At 39.6% G+C, this 26,001-nt stretch overlaps 1 protein-coding gene across 3 annotated transcripts; it reads right to left on the bottom strand.

Moving 5' to 3' along the window:
• Window positions 1-2,570: 2,570 nt before the first annotated feature.
• Window positions 2,571-22,477, bottom strand: CCDC34 (coiled-coil domain containing 34). Of its 3 annotated transcripts, none has more exons than XM_054283703.1 (6): window positions 22,310-22,477; window positions 17,704-17,836; window positions 14,960-15,067; window positions 4,660-4,818; window positions 4,068-4,203; window positions 2,571-2,886 (listed from the first exon to the last, which is right to left on the bottom strand). In XM_054283703.1, the coding sequence occupies exons 1-6, from the start codon at window positions 22,462-22,464 to the stop codon at window positions 2,672-2,674; spliced, it is 906 nt and encodes a 301-aa protein (XP_054139678.1). In that variant the 5' UTR covers window positions 22,465-22,477; the 3' UTR covers window positions 2,571-2,671. The 3 variants fall into 3 exon arrangements, with proteins under 3 accessions (XP_054139678.1, XP_054139679.1, XP_054139680.1); XM_054283704.1 differs by lacking the exon at window positions 22,310-22,477 and adding an exon at window positions 20,951-21,000; XM_054283705.1 differs by lacking the exon at window positions 4,660-4,818.
• Between the last annotated feature and the right edge of the window lie 3,524 nt (window positions 22,478-26,001).

The following is a 26,001-nucleotide window of genomic DNA, read 5'->3' as shown; positions in this document are numbered from 1 at the left end:
GATTGGTTTAGAGTAGAGACAGACTGTCTAACATAGGTGACAGGTATTGGAAAACTATTTTAAATAAAGTACATGTGGTTCTTAGTATCAAAAAATAACACCACCCCAAGGGCAGGGATTGTGCCACAAACCAACCTGCTGGGCAGACCTCAGCGGGTCAGAGAAAGAATGTAACAGATAAGAGCAAATAACCTTGAAAACCAGAGCTGAGGAATCTCAACTTCTTCGGTCACAGGGCTGGAAAAAGACTTCCTAACACCTTGGGGTCATCTTACCCACAGAAACCCGAGATGAAGTTACTTCCCGTGGTGTTCCCAGCAACTCACCTGTGCCCCAGGTGCCAAATCCAGCCTGGTCCATCGGGCAGTGTCCCCCCACTGCTCTCAAGGCTACGCTGCTGCGTCTGCAGCTCACCCTACAGCAAAACCCCAAATCCTGCTGGGGTCACCATGATATGTGAGCCATGGTGGAGCCACCACCAACACCAAAGAGGGCTTTGAGCATCTGCTCACAACCTTTTATCCCCTCCTGTTGATGCCCTGCCCCTGTGTGCCCTCTGCTCCCTGTGTGACTGCTCAGCACCCCATGGCTTCTTACCTTCAATAGCATTCACCTGTCCTGCACAGCTGCAGCCAATTAGGGATCAGCCACAGCCCCACTCCCACAAACTCTGTGCCTACAAGAACAGAATTACAGACAAAGATGGACACAGAGTTCTACATCCTGAAGATAATGTGCAGCCTTCTGTGTGCTGCTACTTACCAGAAACACAGTTTGATGTTCCATGTGTTGTACAGACACCAGACTTCTCCTAAATGCACACAGTAACATTAAGACTTTGTGAAAGTCTAAATGCAAACACAAACCAAATAATCTCTAAGTCCGACTGTAAGGTGTTGCAGTCTTGTTAGCATTTGCCACTATTTAGAAAGAACAGAGACAGGCATATTGTATAAATTGATTCACTCAAAGTCATGGTACAAGTAATGTATTAGGTATAAACTTGATATGAGATAGTTTAATATTTTTTACAACTTGCTCTGAAGAAATTAAAATATATTAAGCCTAGAACTAGAATCAATAGAAATTCCAGAATGTGACTTGGTGTGTTTTCTTACCACATAAATTTTATAATGTGCAATATACTTTTTAATACTCTAACTTTCTAAGGATAACAAGGTATTTCTCATAGTGATACAACTACAATAGGAAAAATAAGTCTTCTTTATTTCTGCTTTTTCCTTTTCACCATTAATAACAGAATTGTTGAGACTGGAATGGACCTCTAGAAATGATCTAGTCCAACTGTGTTGTTCAAAAGAGGGCCAACTGGAGGTGGTTTCTCAGGGCTATGTCAAGCCAAGTTCTGAGTATATCCAAGAATGGAAACTCCACAACATCCCTGGGCAATTTGTTCCAGCGTTCGATGACTCTTCCTCTTAACATTTTTGCCCTCTGTTTAAATGGAATTTCCTGTACTTTGATTTCCACTCCCTGGGCACTAGTGAGGAGGGTCTGCTCTCTCTCTCCAGCCACCAGGTATTTACAGACATTGCTCAGACATTATTGAAGTTTCTCTCCTTCATGCTGAACAGTCACAGCTCTGTCAGCTTCTGAAAGAGATGCATTCTTGTCAGATGCTGCAATCCTTTAATCATCTTTGTGGCCCTTCACTGAGCTTGCTCCAGAACATCAGTGTCACTCTTTTCCTGGCACACTGCTGCCCAGGAATGGGCCCAGCACTCCAGTGTGGTCTCACATAGTTATGGCACAAGGGACAGGCTCTTCGTCTGCAGCCCAGGAGGCTGCTGGCTGCACTCACCACATCCATCATCAGCTGTCCAGGTGACTGATGTGAGGCTGTGCTGGCCTGCAGCTCTGCATCCACACTCCTCCTGAAGGCTGGCCTGACATTCACTTCCTTCTAGCTCTCAGCAACCTCCCCTTATCATCAGACTTCTCAAAGATAATTGAGAGCATCCTTACAGTGACATGTGCCACTTCCTCAGCATTCTCAGGTGCACCTGACCAAATCTCACAGATTGAGGCATGTCATCACTGGCCCCAAACTTCACACCCCTGAGCAGCTCTCCCTGGTTTGTGCATATCAGGGCCAGCAAAGAGCCCATGCTTCCTCAACAGCCTGCAGCCATTCCTTGCAGCACTCCAGCCATCCCACTAGATCTCTGTAATCCCAGTGACATGATAACCCTGTAACTGAGGCAGGCCAATTCCTTCTGCATTAAGCCAAGAACTGTTTTAAAATTTGTTACAAATTAAAACAAAACAATTTGTTACAAATTAAATTTATCTTTAAAATAACCTAGTCAATACTGTTGCCCAAAAGAATAATTACATATACAAAAGAACTCCTTCAACAACAAGAGAGGAAAAGAAGAAACAACCCTGTGCATTTTATTGGCATTGAGGTACAGTCCCATTACAATTAATCTTTTCCTTTTTCTTAAACTAAAATGCAATATAGAAAAAGCATTAAAAGCCTGATTGGTCAACTAGCAGTAAACACAAAACTTGCTCCAAAAAAAGGGAGGGAAAAAAAAGGTGGGGGGGAAGGCAGGCACAAAGCAATCTGCACTGGACATATAACTACACAGAACTTCACATTTATGGCCCCATTTGGTCAAGGTTGTAAGAACATTTTTTCTTCCATCTATAGCTTCTTTCTGCACAGGGATCCACTACAAGGGTTACTCCTGGGCTTAGAAATCACCCCTGGTAAAGCTGCACATGGCTGACAAGATGCAGGTCTCTGACTCCTCTTCCTGCTGAGAACTGTGTCTTCCTTTGGGGGAGACACATGTACTGGCTTCCAAGGAATGGGGTTACAATATGCTGGAGCTGGATACAGATTTCTATCAGCACTCCCTAGAATATTTAGAAAATACACATAATTTAGAAGGAATATTTACACCACAAGCTTGCCAATACAAGCAGTTACAATAATTATACAACACAATAACATCTTCAGAGAAAGCACAGGCACATCACATAATTAAAGTGACTCAAAATGATAACCAGTCCACCTTTTTGCTTTTTAAACAGTAACTGGTATCTTCTTCACTTCTACTTAAATAATAAGCAGGTTGAATGCTCAGTCCTTTGTGTTCTTAAGAACTGTAAATGTCTACAAATTGGCTACTTTGTTTTACCCAACCACGTGATGGAAGGATACACTTCAAAGTTTGTAACACATTACACTGAATCACAGGAGTGAGTAGACAAATATTCTTCAAAAATGATTGAAATAAATGATTGCAGCTGTCAGTCTGTAATGCAGGTCCAACCAAAACAGTAAGGCAAGGTATATCACTATTTAAAAATAAATGTAAGCAGAAGAGTAAAGGCTGTTCAGCTGCTTTATACCCGTCTCTTGAACATTCAAAAATCAGAATTTTGGTCTCAAAACTATTTCTGTTGCAAAGTCAAATAGAAGCAATTATTTCAGTTGCACAGAAAAATAAGATGTTTTCAAACAAAAATGGAACAGGATTACAGAAGCCAAGGAGGTGCAATGCAGGTGAAAAGCAAAATTTTAGCTCAGAACACAGGTTGGTGCCCCTGTCTCCTTTTTCAGACAGGACTTCTGTCAGCTTCTAATAGTTCTTGTGTCTCTAAACCCCACCTCTTTTCTAAGGTGGATTCAGGTGTGCTGACACACACCTTCTGTAACACAAAACTAACTTGACAATGACACAACTAATTTGCTTCACAGGACCCAAGACTTTGCTCTAGTGATTCCTATGCCTGGTAAGAAAAATCAGATAAAATTATCCTTTGGTACACCACATAATTATCTCAAATAATGTCATTTTCCTCCCAAATAAGAAAAAATAAAGGCTAAGAAAAATACACAAAAGGTCTCAATCTGTTTCCCTGACTTATAGCATAGTTAAAGTAACTATTCCTATGTGACAAATATTAGATCAGTGTCTTAATTAGATAGTATTAGATGAGTGTCTTAAACAGCCTTCATTTCACACTAAAATACAAGAAGGAAGGAACCACAAGCCCAAGTCACTTCCTATTTGTGTACTGTACATACAAACCTGTAGACCTCCCATTTGGGAAACCATTTAAAGCAGGTTGTGGTTTATTTCTAGCATTTTGCAGCCATTCCTTAAAGATTTTCTCTGATCTTGTTCTCTTCTCCTGTAGCTCAGCCATCCGTTCTTTTTCTTTTTCCTAGAAATAAAAAAAGAAAAGGTACTACTAGACAAAGCCCTGTACAACATACACAAAATAGTAAATAATATTCTGCAGATTTCCAGACTGCTGAATACAATTCAAGTATTTCTTCAAATACAAGCACCTTCTCCTAACAATGGAAAAGATGCACTTTTTTTGGTTTAAGACTGAGAAAAACCCCAACCCCCAATTTCCATGTTAATCTAGTGTTTCCCTAAGAAAAAAACCAAAGGCTATTAGCAAAAATGCATTAATATGCATCTTACTTTGCTGACCATACCACAGTGTCTTTAATGCACTAACATAGTAACTCTTGAAAGATTTTTCTTCATGTGCAACACTGCCATTTGATGTCCATATATTCAATGTAAGATTTGAATATATCAAATCTGAATCTGCAATAAATTGCAGATTAAGTAACTCCATCCAAATAAATTGTGAATTCATTAACACCTTCTCTTTCTTCTTCTTTTCTGCCTCTTCAGCTCTCTTCTTCTCTAACCATTCTTTATATTTTATGTCAGCCTTTTCTTTTAGCTGCATTTTTTCCAGTTCCCTTGTGGCCTTTTCTGCCATTTCTTTGCTCAGCTTTCGTTTCCTTTCTCTTCTTTCCTATGTGAAACATATCAAAGAAACAGAAGAGACATTTTTTTAGTATATTTCCATGAGTGATTCTTTTGAAGAATATAGTAAATTTTATTACACATTTACAAAGAAAATTATCATAAACATTAAAAAATATGTGATACTGTAAGCTCTTTGAAGTCAGAACCAATCAAATGGTATGACAGACATAGAAACTTGTCAAAAAAATACTATAAAAAATTTACTTTCAGATCTCCTCAGTTTTACTACTCTGTTTTATTTATTCTGAGATTTTTTTTAGACACTTTAGACGCATCTCAATATTTCTGGGAATGAAATACATGTTGCAATTCTCAACAATGCTGTGTTAGCTTTACTTGTCAGTGAATCTAGAGCAAACTGCAGTTCCAAATGCAAGTCAGGTAAACTTCCCCCTTCTATTGAGATATGCAGATTGTTCAGCATACTTCAGCATCAATTAAACAGTAAAAAAAGTTCACATAAAAATACAGTTCATCAGTTCATGTTTTGTGGTATTCTCTTAAGTATTTTATACCCTTTAGTTAATCCACATAGACTACTTCAATAAACCAATCCACACATTCCTCCTGCTCAAATTATGAAAGGGAAAATGAGAAAACACATTCTAGGGTAAGCAAAATGGTAACTTGAGGGTGAAGTGAAATTGCTGCCTGTATGATTTGGAAGACAGAACACACCAGTGGTGTCATTCACTTCTGCATCTTTGCAGTGTGTGTGTATCCAACAACAGTGTTCTGAGGAGCTTTCTCTAAGCAAACAACCACAGACCCACTGGCCTTTGCCTGATCTGGACAGGGAGGTATTTTCACTTAAAGAGTGACAATAGCTCTCATTTCTGTTCCTTGTAACCTTTATGAAGTGTCTGGAATCTACTGATTGATTCTCTTTCTGCTTAACTCAGCTCTGAAGCAACTGCATCCACGTGCAGAAACAAAAATCTACCAGACAAGCTGTGCACATGACTTGGAAGAGAGGCACAAGGCTAAAGACCAGTTTCCTCTTAATAGAAAAGAGCTGTTGTTTTTCTTTTAAGAAATCTACTTTTACACTTCCCTGCACACTCCTCTTGAACGAAGGAGATGGTAACTTAGCAGAAAGTCATCCTGACTCAGAATTATTACAGCTGGCAGTGTGGATATAAATGCCTAGAACTACAGCTGCAAACCATAATAAATAAATGCAATATGGGAAAAAGACATTCACAAGAAAACCAGAAATTCCCATTTTACCATTATATATTACCATTTTTCCCATTAAAAGAACAAAAAGGCAGAAATCTAGAGCTCTCCCTGTCCCTCCCACACCTTTTTCCCAGGTTTCCTGCAGTTATGGAAACTCCAGTTATGCATAATGAAGCAGAAGCCATAATACTGCACTGGGGACCAGCACAACTCCCAGTCTGGCCTGAACAGGATGGTCTAAACTTGCTGGCCCAGTGCTTGTGCCCCCACACCAAAACCACCAGGAACCCAATAAAGCAGCACAGAGAATAAAAACCTCAGCTCATGTTGCTCTGCAGCACACTTACCTGATTTCTGCCAGCTCATAGAATCACTGGAGTTAGTGTGTCCTTTTCTGTTTGCCAGCAGCAGGAGCATCACTACAGCTGTACCATCAGCAGCTGCCCTGGGCACTGTAGGATTTCCCCCCACCCACCTCCTTTTGCAAGCCAGGCTTTAGCAGCTCTATTTACCATCATCTCCAAGGGGGATGCTGTTTCACCTAAAATCATTAGGATATTTTCAGTAGTACTGGCATACTCTTGTTCTGGCATACTCTTGTCAAATACTCTTATGTGACAACAAAGACTTCTCTGTGGACACAATTTCACAGAACAATTGCAATTTGTGTTCTAGCTCTATTTTCCCCTTGATTTTTTGTTGTTTGGTGGGTTTTTTTCCATTCCACTTCTAATACATTCTAGCAATTATCAGCTTAATCTGTTTGGTGGTGTAGGGAAAATGGTCAAATATTAATACATTTCAATTACAATGCATATTCTGGAATGTAAAACTACACAGAATTATAAATCAGTTGGTCCTATTAAAACGACTTCCCAACAGTGAGGCCTGTACATGTGATAAAACAATTTACAACCAAGACTAATGAAAAAATACATTTCATTGTGGGAACTAAAAAAAATTCAGATTCTGACGTGTTTTTATGCTAATGAAGCATGGAAACAAGATCTTTCCTAACATGAAACAAATGTTTCCATATTTTAAAATGCTGAAAAGAAAAAACAACGGATTTTTGGCAAATTATTTAAACACCACCTTCCTGAAAATAAACCAAATAACCAATTGTTTAGGCTTTCCCTCCTTCTTCACCTACAATTCATCTCAATCCCTTTTATTCAGAGCTGCTTCTCTGTCTCTTCATTACTAAATACTCCCTAAATGCAGGAACAATGGTTGTCCAGGACACATAGGAAGCATTAATGTAGATGAGAGATATCTGTGAAATCACTGAGTTAAACTATGGGAGAAGGTGACTTACAAAGATTTTACACGTTTTGTTTTTTGTTGACTTACCTCTGATACACATGAAAGTCACAAAACTAAGAATCATCCAAAACTACAGTCTTTAGCTAAGGGTCCTATTATATAAAAGACATTAAAATTAACATAGGAGAAAACTGATAACAAAAGGGCTACTTCCATACCTAGGGGAATGGTTCCATAATGGAAAACCATTATAAGCAGAAAGAAGACTAAAAATCTTTCTAAATACTATAAAAGAAAGACAGGGAAGTTCTTAACTTATGTGTCTTAAATCATAGTATTTAGATGAGTTTAGCTGCTCTCTAGGCTGACTCAAAGTTCAATTAGGTCCTATGTAAACAATAACATGCCATACACACTAAAGCCACAACTATTGCTGAGTTTTACTTCCACTGAGACATCCCTAAGACGGGGATTCCCTGCAGAATTGCAGACTTGACACTGCCTAGAAATTTTTCTGCAGACAAATCAGAAATGTTTCCTCTTTCTCTCACAATCAGAACAGATTTTCCTTCATAAAGTTACTGTAGATCACATTCCCAGCTTTAGTAACCTGTTCCATGTCAAGCTTGTCACCCTGACTGTCCCCAGCTTTTTTCCCATCCTCACTATAAAAGCCTATCAAAAATCCTGTCCTTGTGCATATTAATGTCCATGTTCTTCACTCCTTTTCCTTTCTTTCCATGTATATGAGAAGGAAGAAATTACTTGTTTATGCTTGGTGTTGTTTAGATTGGGTTTTAAAAATTCTCTTTGATCTTGTGTTCAAAACAGTCACAACCTATTCACTAAACCCCCAGTAAATTTACACACACCACTATATGGTTGTGGGTATGACCTAAATTAAGGTATTGATTGTAAAACATCCAAGAAAGGCTTGTTCTCCTCCACCCTGGCCAAGCACATGACCAAGGAGAAAGGATACAAATCTACCCTGAAGGTTCAGTGCTCTGTGCTGTGATTTCATCAGCTCTCAGAACCCACTGAAGCCTGGCTCAGGTGAGGGCTTGGAAATCCCCCAGCCCACACAAATCACCTGTGCCACAAAGCTGTCATGGTGACTGTCCACAGCTTGTGTCTTACTGAGTCAGTGCTAACTACTAACTTCTCCAGAAAAATCACACCTACATGCATGTGGTGAATGCTCAAAGGATTTTAAAATCTGCAGAAGTGTCCCACTTCCTTCTTGACAGAAGGTAGAAACAGTAAATAATTTTCCATGCAGGGAAAAAACCCCTAATTGCTTTTGAAACAGAGGCACTATATCAAGCTAGAAGAAAACTACTAGAATATGTATTTCTGTATTTTTACATCAGTGAGCAATTGAGAGGCTGGAATGTGTAAAGTGCAGAGGTGCTTTCTGTTCTGCATTTTCTATGTAGACACTGAGTTGAAGTACTTCAAGAAAATAATGATGTGATTGATATTTTTAACATAGTTCTCAAAGCAATCCTTTCCATTTTAGGATCTGCAGAATGTGACATTCTTCTTTTCACAGGTAAGTGTTCTACTTCACAGCTGTTTGCTGACATCTTAGCTAGCATATTCTAGCATCAGTTAATGCTGACTGATGGCAAAATACAGGAAAAGCCCACATGGCCAACATCAGAACATACATCCTAATTTACCTGTTTATCCTCATAGTAATTGTGAACATCAACCACTTCTGGCAGTCTTGGAAATCTGGGTCCTTCAAACAACTGTAATTATCTTTTCAACTTTGCCCCATAACATCATTCAGTGACCAGGCCTAGCCCACACCAATACTTCTTAATCTCTCTAGAATTTCCATGTGAAAACAACAAGAGGCTAGAAAGCAGATCAGCAACAGTCTGAGCTGCAGATGGCTCTTGACAAGCTGGTTTACACCAATTTACTGCTCAAGTTCCCAGAGTCAGGGCAGACCCCACTGCAGTCGGGGAACTGGAGAATTACTGCATCTTTCTCCCAAAATGTGTTCATGTGGGGACTCATGTATGGGACAAGCACAAAGTTTCAGTGTATTTATTCCTGGAACACTCTTGGGATCTTCAGAAGAATGTGGATTCTATGACTGCTGCTGAAATACATGAGCACTCATTCACCTGTCACACTGAATTCCTCTTCTAAAACTCTGTCTAAAACTCATTCTAACACTCACCATGAGAAATTAGTTCATTCTACTTACAGAAATCTAAAGGTAATTAAGATTCAGGTAAAACCTAAAATTATAACCATGGCATTGGTCATGCATGATACCACAGAAAAGTTCTGTGTAAAGATTTTCAGGTCCAGAGAGCAAAAGACCCACAATGTGGGGGGAAAAAAAAATCCTTAAGAAATTAGGCCCAGACTCAGAAAAAAAAATTAGATACATAAAGACAGACTTAGGTATGTAAACAGAAAATTTTCATTCTTAAATGCAGCTGGTTCTCATGACTGGAGAGCATTTCTACTAGAAGCTTCCCTCACAAACACACTTCTTGAAAGGTTTCAGTCTTAAACAAGTGGACATCTTAGCATCTCTTTCAAGTCCAAACTGCCAGCAAAAACCACGTCACATCATCAGGCTCTCCATTAGCAACCAGAGCTTTGACTCAACAACAGTTCAGCTGTAAGAACATGAACCTAGACAGGGAAGATCTGGATTTCATCACATTTCTGCCAGAGGAGATTGCAATTAATGTGTCCCTAAGCTGCAGGCTGGCATGACAGGATTCTACACCCCTTCTGTGGGAGTGCTGTCTTTCCTCACAAAATCATTAACAACCCACTGGATGAAAGAAAGAGAGCATGAGCAAGTCCAGCTTTTGAACTTGAAAGTCATGCTCAAGCTGTGGAACAATGTGTGCTCTGCATTAAGCATGCTGAGATAAAACACACATTAAACAAAAAGCCTTTGGTGTAAGAGTTGGCACCTAGGTGTCTCTTCTGGAGGAACCAGCACACCAAAAAGGGAATTCTACTCCAAGAACACTGTCATTCATTGCTGCACACTGGGTTGGTTCTAGGCTTTCATATACTCCTTAATGCAAATCTTCAATGAAAAAACATTCCAACAGAACTTTTCCATCCTGTACCTAACTTCAATTAAAAATTGTATTTTTCAGTAAGTAAAGGGGACTTATAGAAAAGAATAATAAAAACTGTTGAACATCCAAATTCCATTTTTACTACCTGCTTGGTAATATTTACTTTTATGGAAAAAAACATAAAAAATTGTTGCCTTACTCTCTATTCAACCATGCACGAAGTATTAGAAATGCTACAGTCAATTTTAGATTGGCATTAGAATAATTGGTTTTTCCAATGGAAAATTCTAACTTCACTACTTGTGCTCTTACAACTTTGCTAGTGTCCTAGGTTGACTATATGATGCTTTTATCCTTAATTGTCTTGTTCTGTTTATGCTGAGTAATAAGTTTTGTACCTTTAAAATCCAGCTAGGTATCACATTATTACAGGATAAAGAATTACATGCAAAGACTAAATACAGGGATGTTACCAAAATGAGTTTCAGAATCATTCAGTTATTTTGGAATGTAAGTATTCCTCTTTGGGGATTTCCATCACTGCTGCAAACACATGCACAACACATGTAGGGGGTTTTTGTTTGGATGGAGTTAATTTTCTTCATAGCAGCTCCTGCTGTGCTATGTTTGCATTTGTGAACAAAATAGTGTTTGTGATGACAGGTTATCAGTAAGCAGTGTTTACAAAGCTTCAAGATCTTTTCTGCCTCTCCCCCCATGGCACCAGGGCACAGTCTGGGGGTGCACAGCCAGAACTGACACCCACCAAGCCAAGGGAAACCCCAGACCATCCTGCTCAGCAAGAAAAGCTGGGGCAGCAAGGGGGGTCTCAGCTGCCTCCTGGGGCTAACCCACAACAACAATAATATAAATATTTATATGTATACGTGTATATATTTGAATTGGATACTCCAGATCTTTCTAACTTCATGCTCTATTGACATTGCAAAAATGAAGCAGCTTTGCAGAGCCAGTAAAGGTGGATTAAATATGATTTGAAGATGTTATATTAGATTGCAGAAGATAGAGTGCACTGCATCAGAGTTGTTTTTTTAATATGCAATCAAAAAGCTGCTGTCATCAGGCCTCAGCTTTAATCCTAACATTTTATTCAGCATTAATTCCTAAGAGGTTCTGACTGTGATGACAATGATAAAGAATTAAACTGTCATGGCAGTTTACAGGCTCTCCACACTTTATGCATTCACAATGCATTTCTCAAAAGCTTTTCATACTTTGATTTTCAATCAGCAATTCCACAATAACAGGTACCTTACTAAAGTGTTCAGTCCCACAGCTGATGATAGAAATGAAAGAGATTTCACATCAGAAGTTCACATAAAACAGGAAATGAACACCAAACTTACTTGCTCAGCATTTATAACAATATCCACTTCATTTTTATCAATAAATCTAACAGTAACTCAGAAAAAAACATTTTAGTTACATAAAAAATCATGTTATGTTCATTTTCCTTCTGGAATCAAAAGCATGCTAAGCATTATTTTACAGTTAAAAGATTTCAATTGATACTTGCTAAAAAGTCAACAGACAATTTACTGTCCGCCCACAAATGGCTCAACTTTAAGAGTGAGACAAAGTAAGACTATTTTTGTCCAGGAGGAATCCAGTATCTTGCTGAAAATTGTAAAGGCATTATTAGGTCCAAGATAGTGCCTAAAATTTTGTTTTATAAAGCTTTTAATTCCTAGTGAGCTGAAAAAATTTGCCATGAACAAATATTTGTATAAACATATTTCATGGCTTGGAATGTTCTTTGATGACTCATATTTCAAAATATTACTTCTAGTTCATTTACCACCTTTAAGAGCCACAAAAGCTATTTACACAGAAGAATACTAAATAGCTAGGATTCCTTTACTTTCAAAATAGCTTCTGTAAAATTATTAGAGGCATAAGAAAACCGTAACAGCATATGATTTTTAATCTATATTAAATAATTAAAACACCAGTAGTGGACAAAAACAGTGTTCAAGCTTTGCTTCCTAAGCTCACCCCAAAGGACTGTATTTAACATCACAACTAAAATTGCCATGCAAAGATACTGGGTTGACATACAGAAAACCAGAATTGTTTTATGCAATACAAACATCCCTCACACTTCCAGCACAATGACTGTTCCAGCAGTGTCTCCTGGTGCTAGATGCTCAAGATGAAGGAAGAAGCTTGGTGTGTGCTCACTGTGCTTTCCTTTCTTTATCACTGCTGTACTGAGCAATGGGAAAGGACACAGACTCGAGGGGATTACAGAGCTGAGGTCCCTAAAGCACTGCCTCTTCCAAATAAAGCATTTTCTGCTCTCTGCACACAGGGCCCAGAATCAGTAACTCAGCTTGAAAAACGTCAGTGCTTAATGCAAATTTCAGTGAAAAGTACTGCAAGATTTGCCCCAGGAAGCATCTTTGGATACTTCTATGAGGAAATGAAGTGTTTTCCAAACAGGAGATATGTACACACTCTCCAGGAGAATTATATCAACTGTCAGTGCTCCTGACTCACACCTCAACTACAGCTGAAATCTTGATGCACCTTTAAAAATCTTAGTCACTGAATTGACCTATTTGTTCTTCAGTCTGTATCCAAATCCACAAATAATCTTGCAGAAACTTGAATTGGGAAGTCTACACAGCACAAATGTTCATATCCTATGGACAGCTAAGCTTTTAAATTCAGTTGACCCTTGAGTGTGGTTTATAGGAAAGACTAACCAATGAATCATCTGATTTAAATGAAAATCAGCTTACTGTTTTCTAAACACTTGCTCTAAGGATGACCCTATGCTTCCAAAACATAATTTGATGAAATCCAGACACAAGCATGTTTTTTCTCCTGTCCTCTGGGCTGCTGTGATTACCATAAAAAAGACTTCCTAATCCCATTGAGAACAGAAGACAGTTGTTAACCAGTAAAACCACAAAGTTCCAAGGAAAACCCAAATCAGTAGAAATTTATGGAAACTGAAGGAGGTGGTAGGGGTAGTGAGGAGGAGACAGAAGGAAAACTTGTGGTTCTGAACTTGAACTATTTTAAGAGGCAGACCAACTCTTTCAAGCCAAGAATAGTCACAGACACACAGAATTTAATTTTCATTTAAATTTCATTTTGGAAGAGGAAAATGGAATTGTGTGTGCTGAATAATAAATCTACTTTTTCCTGTGTACTTTAATTAGTAATATAAACCATAAGAAATTAATAGAGCAGGATAGGTTCTGCAGTGGGCTTCTGCCAGTTACCCAACCAGCATTAAGACTAAGATTAATTAGGTTAGATCCAAATATATGTTATTCTAGTGGTTCTAGGCTGAACTTGAAGGAGTTCTAAAATCATGGAAACAAATGTAGGAGGTCTGCCCACCCAACCCAGCTAGTGCTGTTGTGATATTTTGGGTGAATGTTCATCTGCTTTTGCTCAGAAGCAGAAGTCAATGCAGTGAGCAGCTGGAATTGCTGCAGACCATGGGACTATGAACACAGGAACTGCCAGGGCTGGACACACCCTGGGCTCCCAAGGGCTCCCACTGTCACTGGCATATTGTCTGAAAAATCCCCTTGCCCAAAATTCTTCTCCTGGGAATCTGAGAAGCCTCAGAGAAAAAGGAAAACAATAATTATCTTGTTTGCTTCTCCTATGTTTTGCTACTTTGGAATGTGGTTGGAGATTGTTTATCCAACATGTGAATTGTTTTGACTTAATGACCAATCACAGTCCAGCTGGGTCAGGACTCTAGGAGGAGTCACAAGTTTTTCATTATCATTCTTTGTAGCCTTCTGTCTGTATCCTTTCTCTATTCCTCAGTATAGTTTTAGTATAGCATTCTTTAATATAATATAGATCATGAAATGATAATTTTGCCTTCTAGAAACATAGAGTCAGATTCATCATTTCCTTCCTGCCACAGGGAACCCCAAAAACACCACACTCCCTTTGCTGCCACCCAGGGCACGTGCTCACCTGCTGTGACACAGCCCCATGGAGATCACCAATCTGTTTCTGACCCTGGACCCAGGCACTCTTTCAAGAGAACTTAAAGGCCTTTGATCCCACCCAGAAATTAATTACCAACTGAAGGAATTCCCAATTGCTAACTGTGCTCCACTGAGAATTCCCTCCATCTGGCCCCATACCTCAAAATTTCCCCTCCTAAACCATATCCTCTGGTAAATACTCCTTGCCTGCCCCTGCTGATATTTAACTAAATCCTCCTTCTGGCTCTACCTGGTGTACAAAGCATTGCACACAGTCAAGATGTACACTTACCCAAAAACGTTTGGGCACTGAACCTGGGAAATCTGAGTGCACTGAAGACCAAAACCCCAGCTACCATCAGCAGAAGGCTACTGCACAAGATGCACACCCACTGTCAGCTTTGTGACTACTCAGAAAACAAATGCCTTTGTACCCTACAGAAAAGAAAAATCACTCTTGAAAAAAATGTTCAGCTGCTTTGGCATGTTTTTATAATTTTCAATTAAAGCAGCCATTTATTTAGCAAACTGAAAACATGGATGGCCAAACAGACTGAGTAAATTTTACACAGGCTTACTTAAGCATGGCATGCACTAGATTATTTCCAGCCAAAGCAATATTTACCTCTTCTCTCTTTTTTAGGACCCATTCCTTGTGTTTCTCTTCAGCTATCCTTTTTCTTCTTTCCCATTCTTGATTTTGCTTCATTTCCTCAAGCTGTTTATTCACTTCCTAATTAGAAAAAGAGTATATATTTCAAAGCTGTGGTGACCACTTACAGCAATACTGGCAGTAGTGCTGCAGTGAAAACAATGTTAGCATTAGATTTTGGTATATTTTTCTTCATTAAGATTCTGGAAAAGAAGAATGGCAGTCAACACAGAAATACTATGAAATACAATTAATGAAAATCCATAATTTTTAGGGTATTAACTGGAAATACATATTTTAATTAGGCTTTGGAAGCAATTAAATGCATCAAATCATTCCTCAGTTTATTGAAATGCTTTTTTAGTCAGTAGACTCTTAATTTGCAGCAGTACTTTCCTACAATATTCAAAATTTAGCCTGTGTACTGCTCTGCACTGTGGATGGTATGAAAAGCAAAGCAAAATATTATCCACCTGTGATTTTTAGTACCGGAACTACTAGAACTTTAGGGCTTAACCTAAGGCTTACTAAAGCCAAAATTATTGTAGATTCTAGCAAATTTTCAAACAGGAGTTTTAATTTGAGAGAAGAAATTTTCCAAGTATATTTATATGACATACAGTATATATGCAACCATTTGTATCTCTCCAGTGAAATTAATAAAGACAAAACATAACTAAGGAGACAATTGAGATGTCCACCTTCTCCAACAGTAACATTAACACAAAGTATTAATTTTCAATGAAAATTCATACCTTCAAACACAGAGAGATGGAATTATTTCCATGAAATTGATTTTTATGGTGCCTACATTGCAGTCAGAGACAGCCCCCTTTCTTATGACATAGAATTTCAGTTTAGTAGGACATCAACAGAAGCTTACAGAAAACTCAAACACCCACAATAGAGACACAATTTCAAAATACAGTTATTGTTGTATTCAGGCAAAGTTACCCCAAACAACATCTCTTTTGAGTTCCAAGACACCTGTATTGCAGTGATCCTGGTTGCTGTAAAAGCTGATTGCCACTGTCATATTTTCTGAAAAATTCCTTCACCAGGAGTTCTTCTCCTGGGAAGCTGAGAAGCCTCAGAGAAAAAGGAAAATAATATCATCTCATTTGCTTCTCCTGTTTTGCTGCTTTGGAATGTGGTTTGGAGACTGTTTATCCAACATGTGAATTGTTTTTACTTAATGACCAAGTGCTGGGACTTGGGAAGAGTTCACGGGTTTTTCATTAGTATCTTGTTAAACCTTCTGTAAGTATCCTTTCTGTATTCTTCAGTATAGTTTCAGTATAGCATTCTGTCATATATAATACCATAAAATAATAAATTAGCCTTCTAAGAACATGGAGTCACATACTCAATTCTTCCCTCATCCTTGGGACCCTGAAAATACCACAGCTGATGACACTCTGAGCACCTTACAAGACTCAACCTAATTGCACTCCAAATGTTTATCCACCTTTTTGACATGCAGGGCAGACTTAGTACTAATGTCAGCAAAAGATCCGAAACCTCACTGTTGTTTCTCAGGATATCAGTTTAGAATACTTTTATAATGCAAACAGAGCAATATTTTTTGGTATAAACATCACACATTTAATTCTCTTCTGGCATCTTACAAAAATGTTGATTATATCACACTGTCTTGCTGCAGTTTAACATCTAATGTTTTCAAAATCTTACAAATGATATGGCTGTTTTCTACATTGCCTTAAGTAATGCTTGTTCTACGGCTGTTCTTAATACTGAGTTGAGAGACATCTGCTAGCTTACATTTCCATTGCCAATCCAGGATATAAATGGGAAGTCATGAAACGTTTGGTGCATGTGGATTAACAGATCAAAGCATATTCCTCAAGCTTAACAAACTCCTTTGGAGTACTGCTGGCCTGTAAAATTCTGTTCCTGAACCTTCCAGTGGTAGGTGTTCTATAAACAACATGAGGTAGCCAACATAAAACTTTACAGAGAATCCCAGAAAGGCTAGGAAAAAATTCAAGTTCAAATAGTTACTCAGTAACTGAAGTGAGAAATTATCTAATTTTGATGTGATTGTTCTAATTACTACCCAATACTTCCCATTTGATTTTCTACAACGGTATCATTTAATCAACTGCAACTACAAACAGAGTAATCAGGAAAAGACAGGGTACTCTCACTTAGTTGTGTCCCAGCCCTGGTTCTCAAGAACTGTTCATCTACAAGGGGGAAAAAGATAGAATGAGGGAAAAAAATGCAGCAACAGGGATCCCTTTCCTGGGAAAGGACACCAAAGAGTTGTAAAGTTACGTGCTGAGTGGGTAACAACATTGTTCCTCAAAACTAACTGAGTAGCTGGGCATTCTTACAATCAGCACACACCTCATTTTCTTCTACAACCTACATGCAAGCCTATGTACCCATGATGCAAATTAAGGCAGTAATTATATAAATGTTTTAATCTTCTAACATGGAACCATTACCTGACAACTGGATAAACAAAATATTATACAGCACCAGTTCAATGAAGTACAACATGCAGCAAAAGAAAATGCACATGACATGACTCACACCAGCACTGACAAACACAAACACTATGGAGGCCTAAAACACTGCAAAAAACAAAAGGAAAAAAAACAACTACTTGTGTTTCTACAACCAAGGAAAAGAAAATCCTGTGTCTGCTCTCTTCTGCTGGACTCAGACTCAGAAGAGCTGGATGTCATCACCTCTGCAGCCTGAGCCTGCAGGCGGGCACGCAGCTCCTTCTCTTTGCCAATGAACCACTCTTCCCATGGTGAAAGGTTATCTTTCCAAGGTGACACTTTTCTCTCCTCTGCTGTTTCAGAGTGTTCAGCCCTCCTGAATTAAAAACAAGAAACAGAAGAGAGTATTATCTATAATGTATTTGATTGAAAAGTTAAAGTGCTACTGTCTTGAAAAAGTACTTTTCTTTCATGGCATAATGTGACAACAATGACAATTTTTCTACTTGTTTAGTAATCTCCCTAATGGATAAATGGCATTTATAATGCACCTCTGACCACCCTCCTTACAGTCTACATTCCTCCTGCTAAACTCTAAACTGTGGAACAGATTCAAACATTACCTTTTAGGAACTAAACTAAAAGAATACCCGTAACATCAAAGTGTCACTTTGCTTCTCACAGATGGAAGCCAAGGAAAAACAGAGATTTAACATTAAAATCCTGTCTGTGGTCACAAGATGCTCCATGCATCCAGTGGTCTTTAGCAGAAGCAAAGCAAAAGCAGAGAATGTTATTTTCTTTGTTCAACTCTTACACCAGTGAATTTATGGTATCAAGCAACCTCAGCATTTAGAGTCCATTCATTATGAATCCATCTGTTCAATCCAGGAAGTTTTCCACATTAAAACACTTTCACAGGAAATGTGCTTAAGAAATACAGCCAGCATACAACACTTGATGGTATTATACAAGGTTCAATTAGACTTTTAATAGGATACCTTATGCAAGTCACTCATGAATAACACAGCATTCCTAGCCCCAGGTCACAAGTATCTTTTATAAGATTCTATACATGTACTATTTCATAAGTAACACAGTATATTAGGGTCCAAGTCAGCAAAATTTGAAAACAGGTAAAGAAATTTCTTTAAAAGATTGCTTCTACCTGCCACAGTGTGGAAGGGGTTAGCAGCAGGCCTGTTAGCTAAAGGAGCAAGAAGTAAGAAGAAGAAGCTGATAAGGAGCTTTCTCCAAGGCCGTAACCAAGGAGATCGAGAGAAGAAAGATAAGAGCATTCTGCAGCTGGATGAAGCATTTTTAGTAAGTTAGGTGGAGTCATTATAACTTTTCACCAATAGCATGGTATTGATTTATTGTGGCCAATAGTTAAGGTAAAAGAAGGGTAAACAACTGGAAAGTGTATAGAAGATCAGCCATTTTCACTAATAAAGTGTTGCCAACTGAGACTGCTTGCGGTCTCTGCTTTGTGTCGTGACTGCCTCGACTGCGACACCACAGAATTTTTTTCTTGAGAACAAAGCAATGAAACTAGACTTTACTATTTCCTATGGGTGTACAGGCTCTGGAAATACCTACCTACATACATATTCCACTACAGTGAGGAATTCTGTTTGCTGAACCTAAGCTACACAAGAAGCATCCAACAAGCATATTAGGCTAATGCTGCAGAAATAAAATTTGTAAATGTAAGGCATCTGTATTTTATCAATCTAAAAGTACAATATATTGATGACACAGCTGTACTCCAACACTCAACTGCACAACATTTTCTGTCCCACTCATCTTCAGAGTACATTTCTGTGCTAGAAAGCATCTGGGGACAAAGTCAGTGTTACAGAGTGTGTCCTACTGTTCCCTGTTGTTTTACCCATGTATGTTTGCACTAACAGGATTTTGCTGGTCAGCTCAGGGTGACTGATTCACACTGAAACTACCTGGAGCAGATTTATTTCCCCAGACAAACCCACTTTTATGGTGTGAAATGCAAAATAACACTGACAACCCTGTCAGTGCAAGGACAGAAGCAGCACAGACCAAATACTCATCAGCCCCACACACTCTGCTGCACTCCAGGGCTTTTATGCTGCATCATTAATAAAGACCAAAAATTTAACAGAGGCAGCTCTTACACACATACATATAATAAGAGATGCCACTTAAGAATGCCTAATAACGCATTTTGTAAGAAAATAAATCTCTGAAAGTTCATTAAAGAACAAAAGTATTATACATTCACATACAGGAAAAAGCCCCATAACTTTGTACAGACTTGACATTTTGGGCAGGGACATTTCCTCAATACATTCTTTTGCTTTGTGTGATTTGCATTATGGCACCTAGTGGAACACAACTGACAAATTAAACCATCTGTAGAAAAGGTACAAATAGGAGAACAAATAAATTAGGAAAAATAAGATTTATTATGTCTTTTCTTGTATCAGTACTCATGAAATTCAGGCTGTCAACTTCTCAAAAAAAGTTATTCACAGTAACAGATTAAAAACTTACTGCAGACAAGTAAGAAATAACACAAAATGGAACTTAAACAGAGGAAAACACAAGCTCAGTATTAAGACCTGTTAGGAGAAACACTTCTCCAATACTGTGTCTAAAGCTCTCCAATTGCACCAGAACCCAGAACACCTTCCTTGGTGCGCATTGCAGCCACCAGTCACACTCACCTGGCACATCAACTATGCATTTTAAACCTCACACACCTTGAATTTCACAGGACCATTTTCTGAAATTCTAGCAGTTATGAACTTCTTCAAAATAATCAAAGTAATAAACTTCTTAAAATAACCCATGCTCAAGTGCTTACTTACATTTACCTGTAAGTAAGTATCTTAAATCAAACTAGACACATTTGGCATTAGACCTAAGTCTGATTAACAGTGAACAATGATTATCAGTTGCTGTATATTCACTAAGGTGACACATCAAACATAACACTGGATCCACAAACGAAAGCATGAAAATGCCTAACAGCATTAACAAGGCCTTGCTTTTACCCTTTCTTTTTTGCAAATATTGCATTTCCCACATGGAGTAGCTGCTTCCAGCTAATTTTTGTGTTGTTTTTAGAGGAAACAGCAACAACATTCAGAGTGCATGAATACATGGGGAACTGAATAAGAAAGAGTTTTTCATTATTATAATTCTGGTACCTTGGTAGCTACAGACAGAAGCTGCCATATGAACACAAGGTAGGCACTTGGTGCAGCACAGCAGTAGTGTTACCCAGCAGCACAGGGTATATTTAGCCCACTGTTTAGTCATGTGAAAAATGCCTATTTTATGATTGGCTTTTTGCAAATATTAAAATGAATATTATATGTGTTATGTTAGAAAGTTATGCTGTACTAATTTTCTTAACTAGTGTGTAAATACAGTTTTAGGTTACAACATAATGGCAAAATAGAAACTATGCTATGTAAGATACTTTTCTTAAAGAAAGGACTCTCACCAAGCTAGCAGCCACAGGACACCCAAATCTTCTAGAGAAAAAGAATTCATTGCTCCATTATCAGAAGAAATTAACTTCTTCCTGCCTTGCTCAGCCCTGAAGAGCTGTCAGGATTAAGAAAGAGTTGACACTGACCAGACAGAATCATGTATGAGGGGTATGAATATGCAACAGGCTATTGTTTTTAAGGGTTAATCCTCTGTTAACGTGGGTCCTTTTTCGGGCTTATTTTGCCCAGAAAAAGGTACCCAGGCTGTCCGTAACTCTTTGTTCTTATTGTCTTGTATTGTCCTATTCTCAATTGTTCAAGTTTTTATTACTCTAATTATAGTACTATTTTATAACCATTTTATTACTATTAAACTCTTAAAATTTTAAAAACAAGTGATTGGCGTTTTTCACAGTCAGACTGCCAGCTCAGGCCCTACAAGTGGCCGTGTTCAGCTGCACCTCAGTGCTGCCAGACAACACTGCAGCGACAGGCCCGAGTTGGGAGCTGTTCCCAACAGCCCCTGAAGCTGCAAAGACGTGCTACAGCTTGAACAAACTGCAACAAACTCCAAAGGACACGAATAAAATTGCTCATTGGGAATAGTATAGAGAGAGCTAACAGAAAAACTGAAAGAAGGGACCATAAACCAGCTGGTTTCTTCACTCAGAAGCTTCTGGCTACACTTGAACACTCTTTCCCTGGACTTTTACCACCTTTTTCAAGAAATGCTTTTAAGTAAAGTGCAGTGTGGTCCATATTCCTTCACTGCTCTCCATGGAAATTTGAGAACCCTGCTGGAAATCTGCACCCCGTGAAGCTCTGCTGCCCTTCCTTTACTTCACCGGCACTTTTAGCTCAGCTCAGCCTCGCTAGCTACATTCACCCCCAGTTAATGCACAAATCTGTGAAGTTTCTATCATGAAGCTGTTTTCCAGATTAGGATCGGCTCTCCCTGCTCTTCCCCCTTCTATTTTAAAGGAAAGAGGAATTATTCTCCTGTCAAGCCAGCGAGATCCCAAGTAAAAAGAATGCATTTTATGTTTGCATATAATTAAAATGGAGTAAGATTAAGCCGCCGGAGCAGGAGCTGTGCAACGCTTACAATACAAAACTGACCATGGACCCAGCTACAAACACTATGCAAAACAACCCTAGTCTGCAAGCACTTTTAAATTAAGGCAGGAAATACTGTAGCCTATAAAAACACTCATGTGTCCACTGAGAAGACTTTCCAAGACAATAAAAAGGAACAAAGCTCTTAAAGCGCTCATCTCCAAACAAGACTATATTTATGTAAAATAATCTCCTGCCTCCGGCGGAGGGAAGCGAGTACAAGGGCAGAGCCCGGTCCCTGCCGCGGGGGTTACCTATGGCCCGGCGGGCTCCGGGAGGCTCCGGGAGGCTCCGCCCGCTCCGGGGAGCTGCAGCGGGACGGGAGCGAGAGCGGCGAGCCCTCCGAGGGGCTGGGGGAGAGCCGGCCCTCAGCGGGCGAAGGGCTCGGGCCGATGGCCCCGCCGCTCATGGCGGGGGCCACGGCGGGCACCGGCAGGGGCGGGCACCGGCGGGAGCGCTCACCGGTTACCGACAAGGGCGGTTACTGACGCCGGCAGGGCGGGCTCCGGCAGGGGCGGGCTCCGGCCGCGCTCCCGACGATCTCCGCGGCTCTGCCATGGGCGCTCCCTCACGGCCCCGCCGTGTGGTGCGGCCCTGAGGCACGGCGTGGGGAGAGCCAGCGGCTGAGAACGGCGGCCCCTGCCCCGCTGGTGGGCAGCGAGCCGAGGCCCCGCAGCGCTGGGATGTGCCGGAGCTGCCCGCCAGGGCGAGCACTGACACGCCTGTGCTGATCCGTAGCAACTCCTCGCAGCTCTTGTTCCTCAACGTTTCTGCGCACGGACCGGTGCAATAAACAGGGACCGGTAACCTCATCTGCGGATGGCAATCCTGACAGATCACAAGGAGGCATCTTAACATTCAAGCACTCTGTAATTATACTGGCATTCAATTGCAAGATCCCATTTCAATCCTCACAGTTACTATCTTGTTTCTGATTCAAAGTTCTAAAGCTTGGTTTTCATACACCTCTGCTAGGAAAATGGTGTCCTTTGCCTTCTCATCAGTTAATTTTCCACTGAGTCTACAACTATATGTAATAGATAGGTCAGATTATTTATCTATATAGATATTCCTATCCTTGTTTTTCACTACATTCTTTGTCAGCCTTCTATTTGGGTTCCAAACCCCAGGAACACTGTTCCCCTTCATTGCTTATGTTGGGCCACCCTTATCCTCCCCCCGCCTTTCAGCCAAATCTTAAGTAGGATCAGCAACAAAGATTTGCACAACCAAAGCTTTCCATTACCTTCAAATTTCATCAACCACGGATATAACTTGGTTATCTTAGCAGTTAGTAAAATTTCCAGCAGTTGGTAAAATGTTATAAAACTTTGAGTAAATTTGCTGTGGCTGACTAAGCAGAAGCATTACTGATATTCACATGAGATACAGAAGTTTGAAAATTAGTGTAAACTTTGGCTGCTGTATTAATTGTTCTTGTGGGAATTCTTCAGGTGAATTTAACAAGAAATGTATTTTTAATTGGACAGGCAAGTTGAAAAATAGGAAATAGTATTGGAAATGCTTTGTCTTAATCAGGAAAATCAATTGTGATACCTGAGGCAATTGACTTGCCATAACAATTGAATTTCAGGAGCTGAATGATACAAAAAGGTTGTCAAATCTATACACCCATTACCACCACCAAAAATGAATGCTGTGAGGGAGGAGACATCTCAATGCCATCATTAACAGTTCTAAAAGATGCCTAGAATTATCGTATTGGAAAATTTTAAGAGGGGATGTTTGGTTGGGCTGCAGACCGACAGGCACCCAAATCTGTAATTTCCTGCCAAACAGGCTGCATCTCTCCTGTCTCTCAGGAGCACTTCTCCCTCCCTCTTGCTCTTTGGAACCCTTCATTGCCACACAAAACCTTACTAAAATGGTAGTAGAAAAACATTTGGCCAAACAATGTGTGGTCTGAGCAAGATAAAGCTCAAGGTGCATAAGACAACTGCTGAGGCCAAAACCAGGAACACAGGGACCAGGAACACAGCCACAGACTCAGAGGGAGAGGCAGAGGTGGAAGGGATTTGGGATTTCCCCCTTCAGCTGTGGAGCTTCTGCATTTGGCTTACCATTTCACAAGGAACTGCACTTTTAACAGGCTGGAGAAATAACATTATGGGTCCTGTAAGAAAAGAACGCAGTTATTGCATTGCTGATAATCATACAGAACTGTTTTCTAGCAAGCTGAAAAACACAAAAAAAGGCCTGAATACATCTCTGATCTAAGCACCCCCAGAATATTGAATACATCACTATGCACCAAACTGATGTGCATGATGCTTAAATAACTCCATCCAGTTGTGGCAGATTGTTGATTGCTATTTTATGATTATCATCAAATAAAGAATTAAGTATGATTAGCCAAAGTATCTCACAAACTAATTATACCCGTTGAAATAATTTGATGATTCAAGTATTGCAGACAACTAGAATCTAAATTTCATGCCAAGTTACAACAAGAATATTTGAAATTGGTCTGAATTCTTAGGATACAAGTTACACAATCCAATGCCTCAGGTTTGTTCAACACAAACCACCTGTGGTTTTACAGGCACTTTTGTATATGTGCTGCATTCAGCTGAGAAATAAAAGCAGCATAAAAGTTGTCCATTCCATGGCTACCCAAGCACTGTGAGCAAAGCTCCATGTCATGGCAAGCAGGAAAACCTCAGCTATTTCAACAGCCTGCAGACCAAGGTAATTTAAAAACATCTCATGAAGGTCTGAAAACCTTCCCTGACGTTAAAGCCCATCTCACAGTGAAGAGTGGCAACAATCATAAATGAACACGAAAAATGAAAAGCCCGCTGTTGTCTCAGTGAATTGAGGAATTGTGGAACTCACTGCACTGGGCATCTCTCACTTCCAATGGAGACCTACATCACCTGGAATGGCCAGAAACTCTGAAATGGATGTCTCAAGGAGAGGCAGCAGCAATTTTGCCAAAAACAAGCATTTCAGCTTGTCAATTCCCTTCCAATCCTGTTATACAGAATATGAGAATTTCTCGGGATGCCAGAGCAGGTATTTGGGAAAATAGCTTATATTAACATAAAAAACCTTAACATTGGGACAAGCTAGTGGAGTTTATGCACTGAGAGTGCCCACAGGGAGGGTGGCAAAAGCCAGTTCACCCTTTGGGGAATTAAAGCATTGCTGCTGGAATGGCAGAAGCACTCCAGCTTTGAAGAGATGGGAAAGCATAATATTGTTACTATCCCACTTACCATTGTGCCCAGCTTGTCAAGCCAGCTCCACAGCCACTGTGCCCTAGTTAACACAGGAAAGGTATGAGCCCAAACAATGCAATTTGGTTAAAAAGCATTGAAACAACAATCCTGCAGGTTCACTACACAACTTCTATGGCCACAGAAGGACTCACAAGATAAATGGCATGCTGCAAAGATGGCAAATCCCCAATTCTGTGAACTGAATGCCAGAAGCAGCTGCCCTGGCAAGAATTACATGCCAACACTGCTAAAACTCACAGGCAAAATCAAACTGCCACAATGAAGCACGGAAGTTGCCACAAACAACTGAATGAAGTGAATAAATACACACACACACCCCTATGGTTGATACCAGTGTGCAAAATCATCGTAATTTTTCACTAAAGAAACTACAAAAACTACATTCAGTCTTTCACTGCTAGCTCACTGTCACAGACTATAGAATAAGCACTTAGAGCTATCTAGCAACAGTGAGAAAATTCAGAGTAAAAATAGCATGATGTGTTCACAGACCTATACTTTCTGTCTGCATGCTCATGCCAATCAGTGTGTCTGAACAACCAAATGCTTGTGACAGATTTCTCAAAGTATTCCCCAATAGCCACCCAAAGTATTTAAAAAAGCATTTTACACATAAAATATCAAGAAAGCAAATTCATATGTAACAGACATAGAAAAGATTTATATTCTAGACACAAATCAAC

The sequence above is a fragment of the Melozone crissalis genome, unplaced genomic scaffold (assembly GCF_028551555.1).
Source record: "Melozone crissalis strain CALT ecotype California unplaced genomic scaffold, PUWL_Pcris_2 ptg000038l_1, whole genome shotgun sequence".
Classification (NCBI taxonomy): domain Eukaryota; kingdom Metazoa; phylum Chordata; class Aves; order Passeriformes; family Passerellidae; genus Melozone; species Melozone crissalis.
The sequence above is the reverse complement of the archived record's forward strand: the minus strand, read 5'-3'. Positions and strand labels throughout refer to the sequence as shown.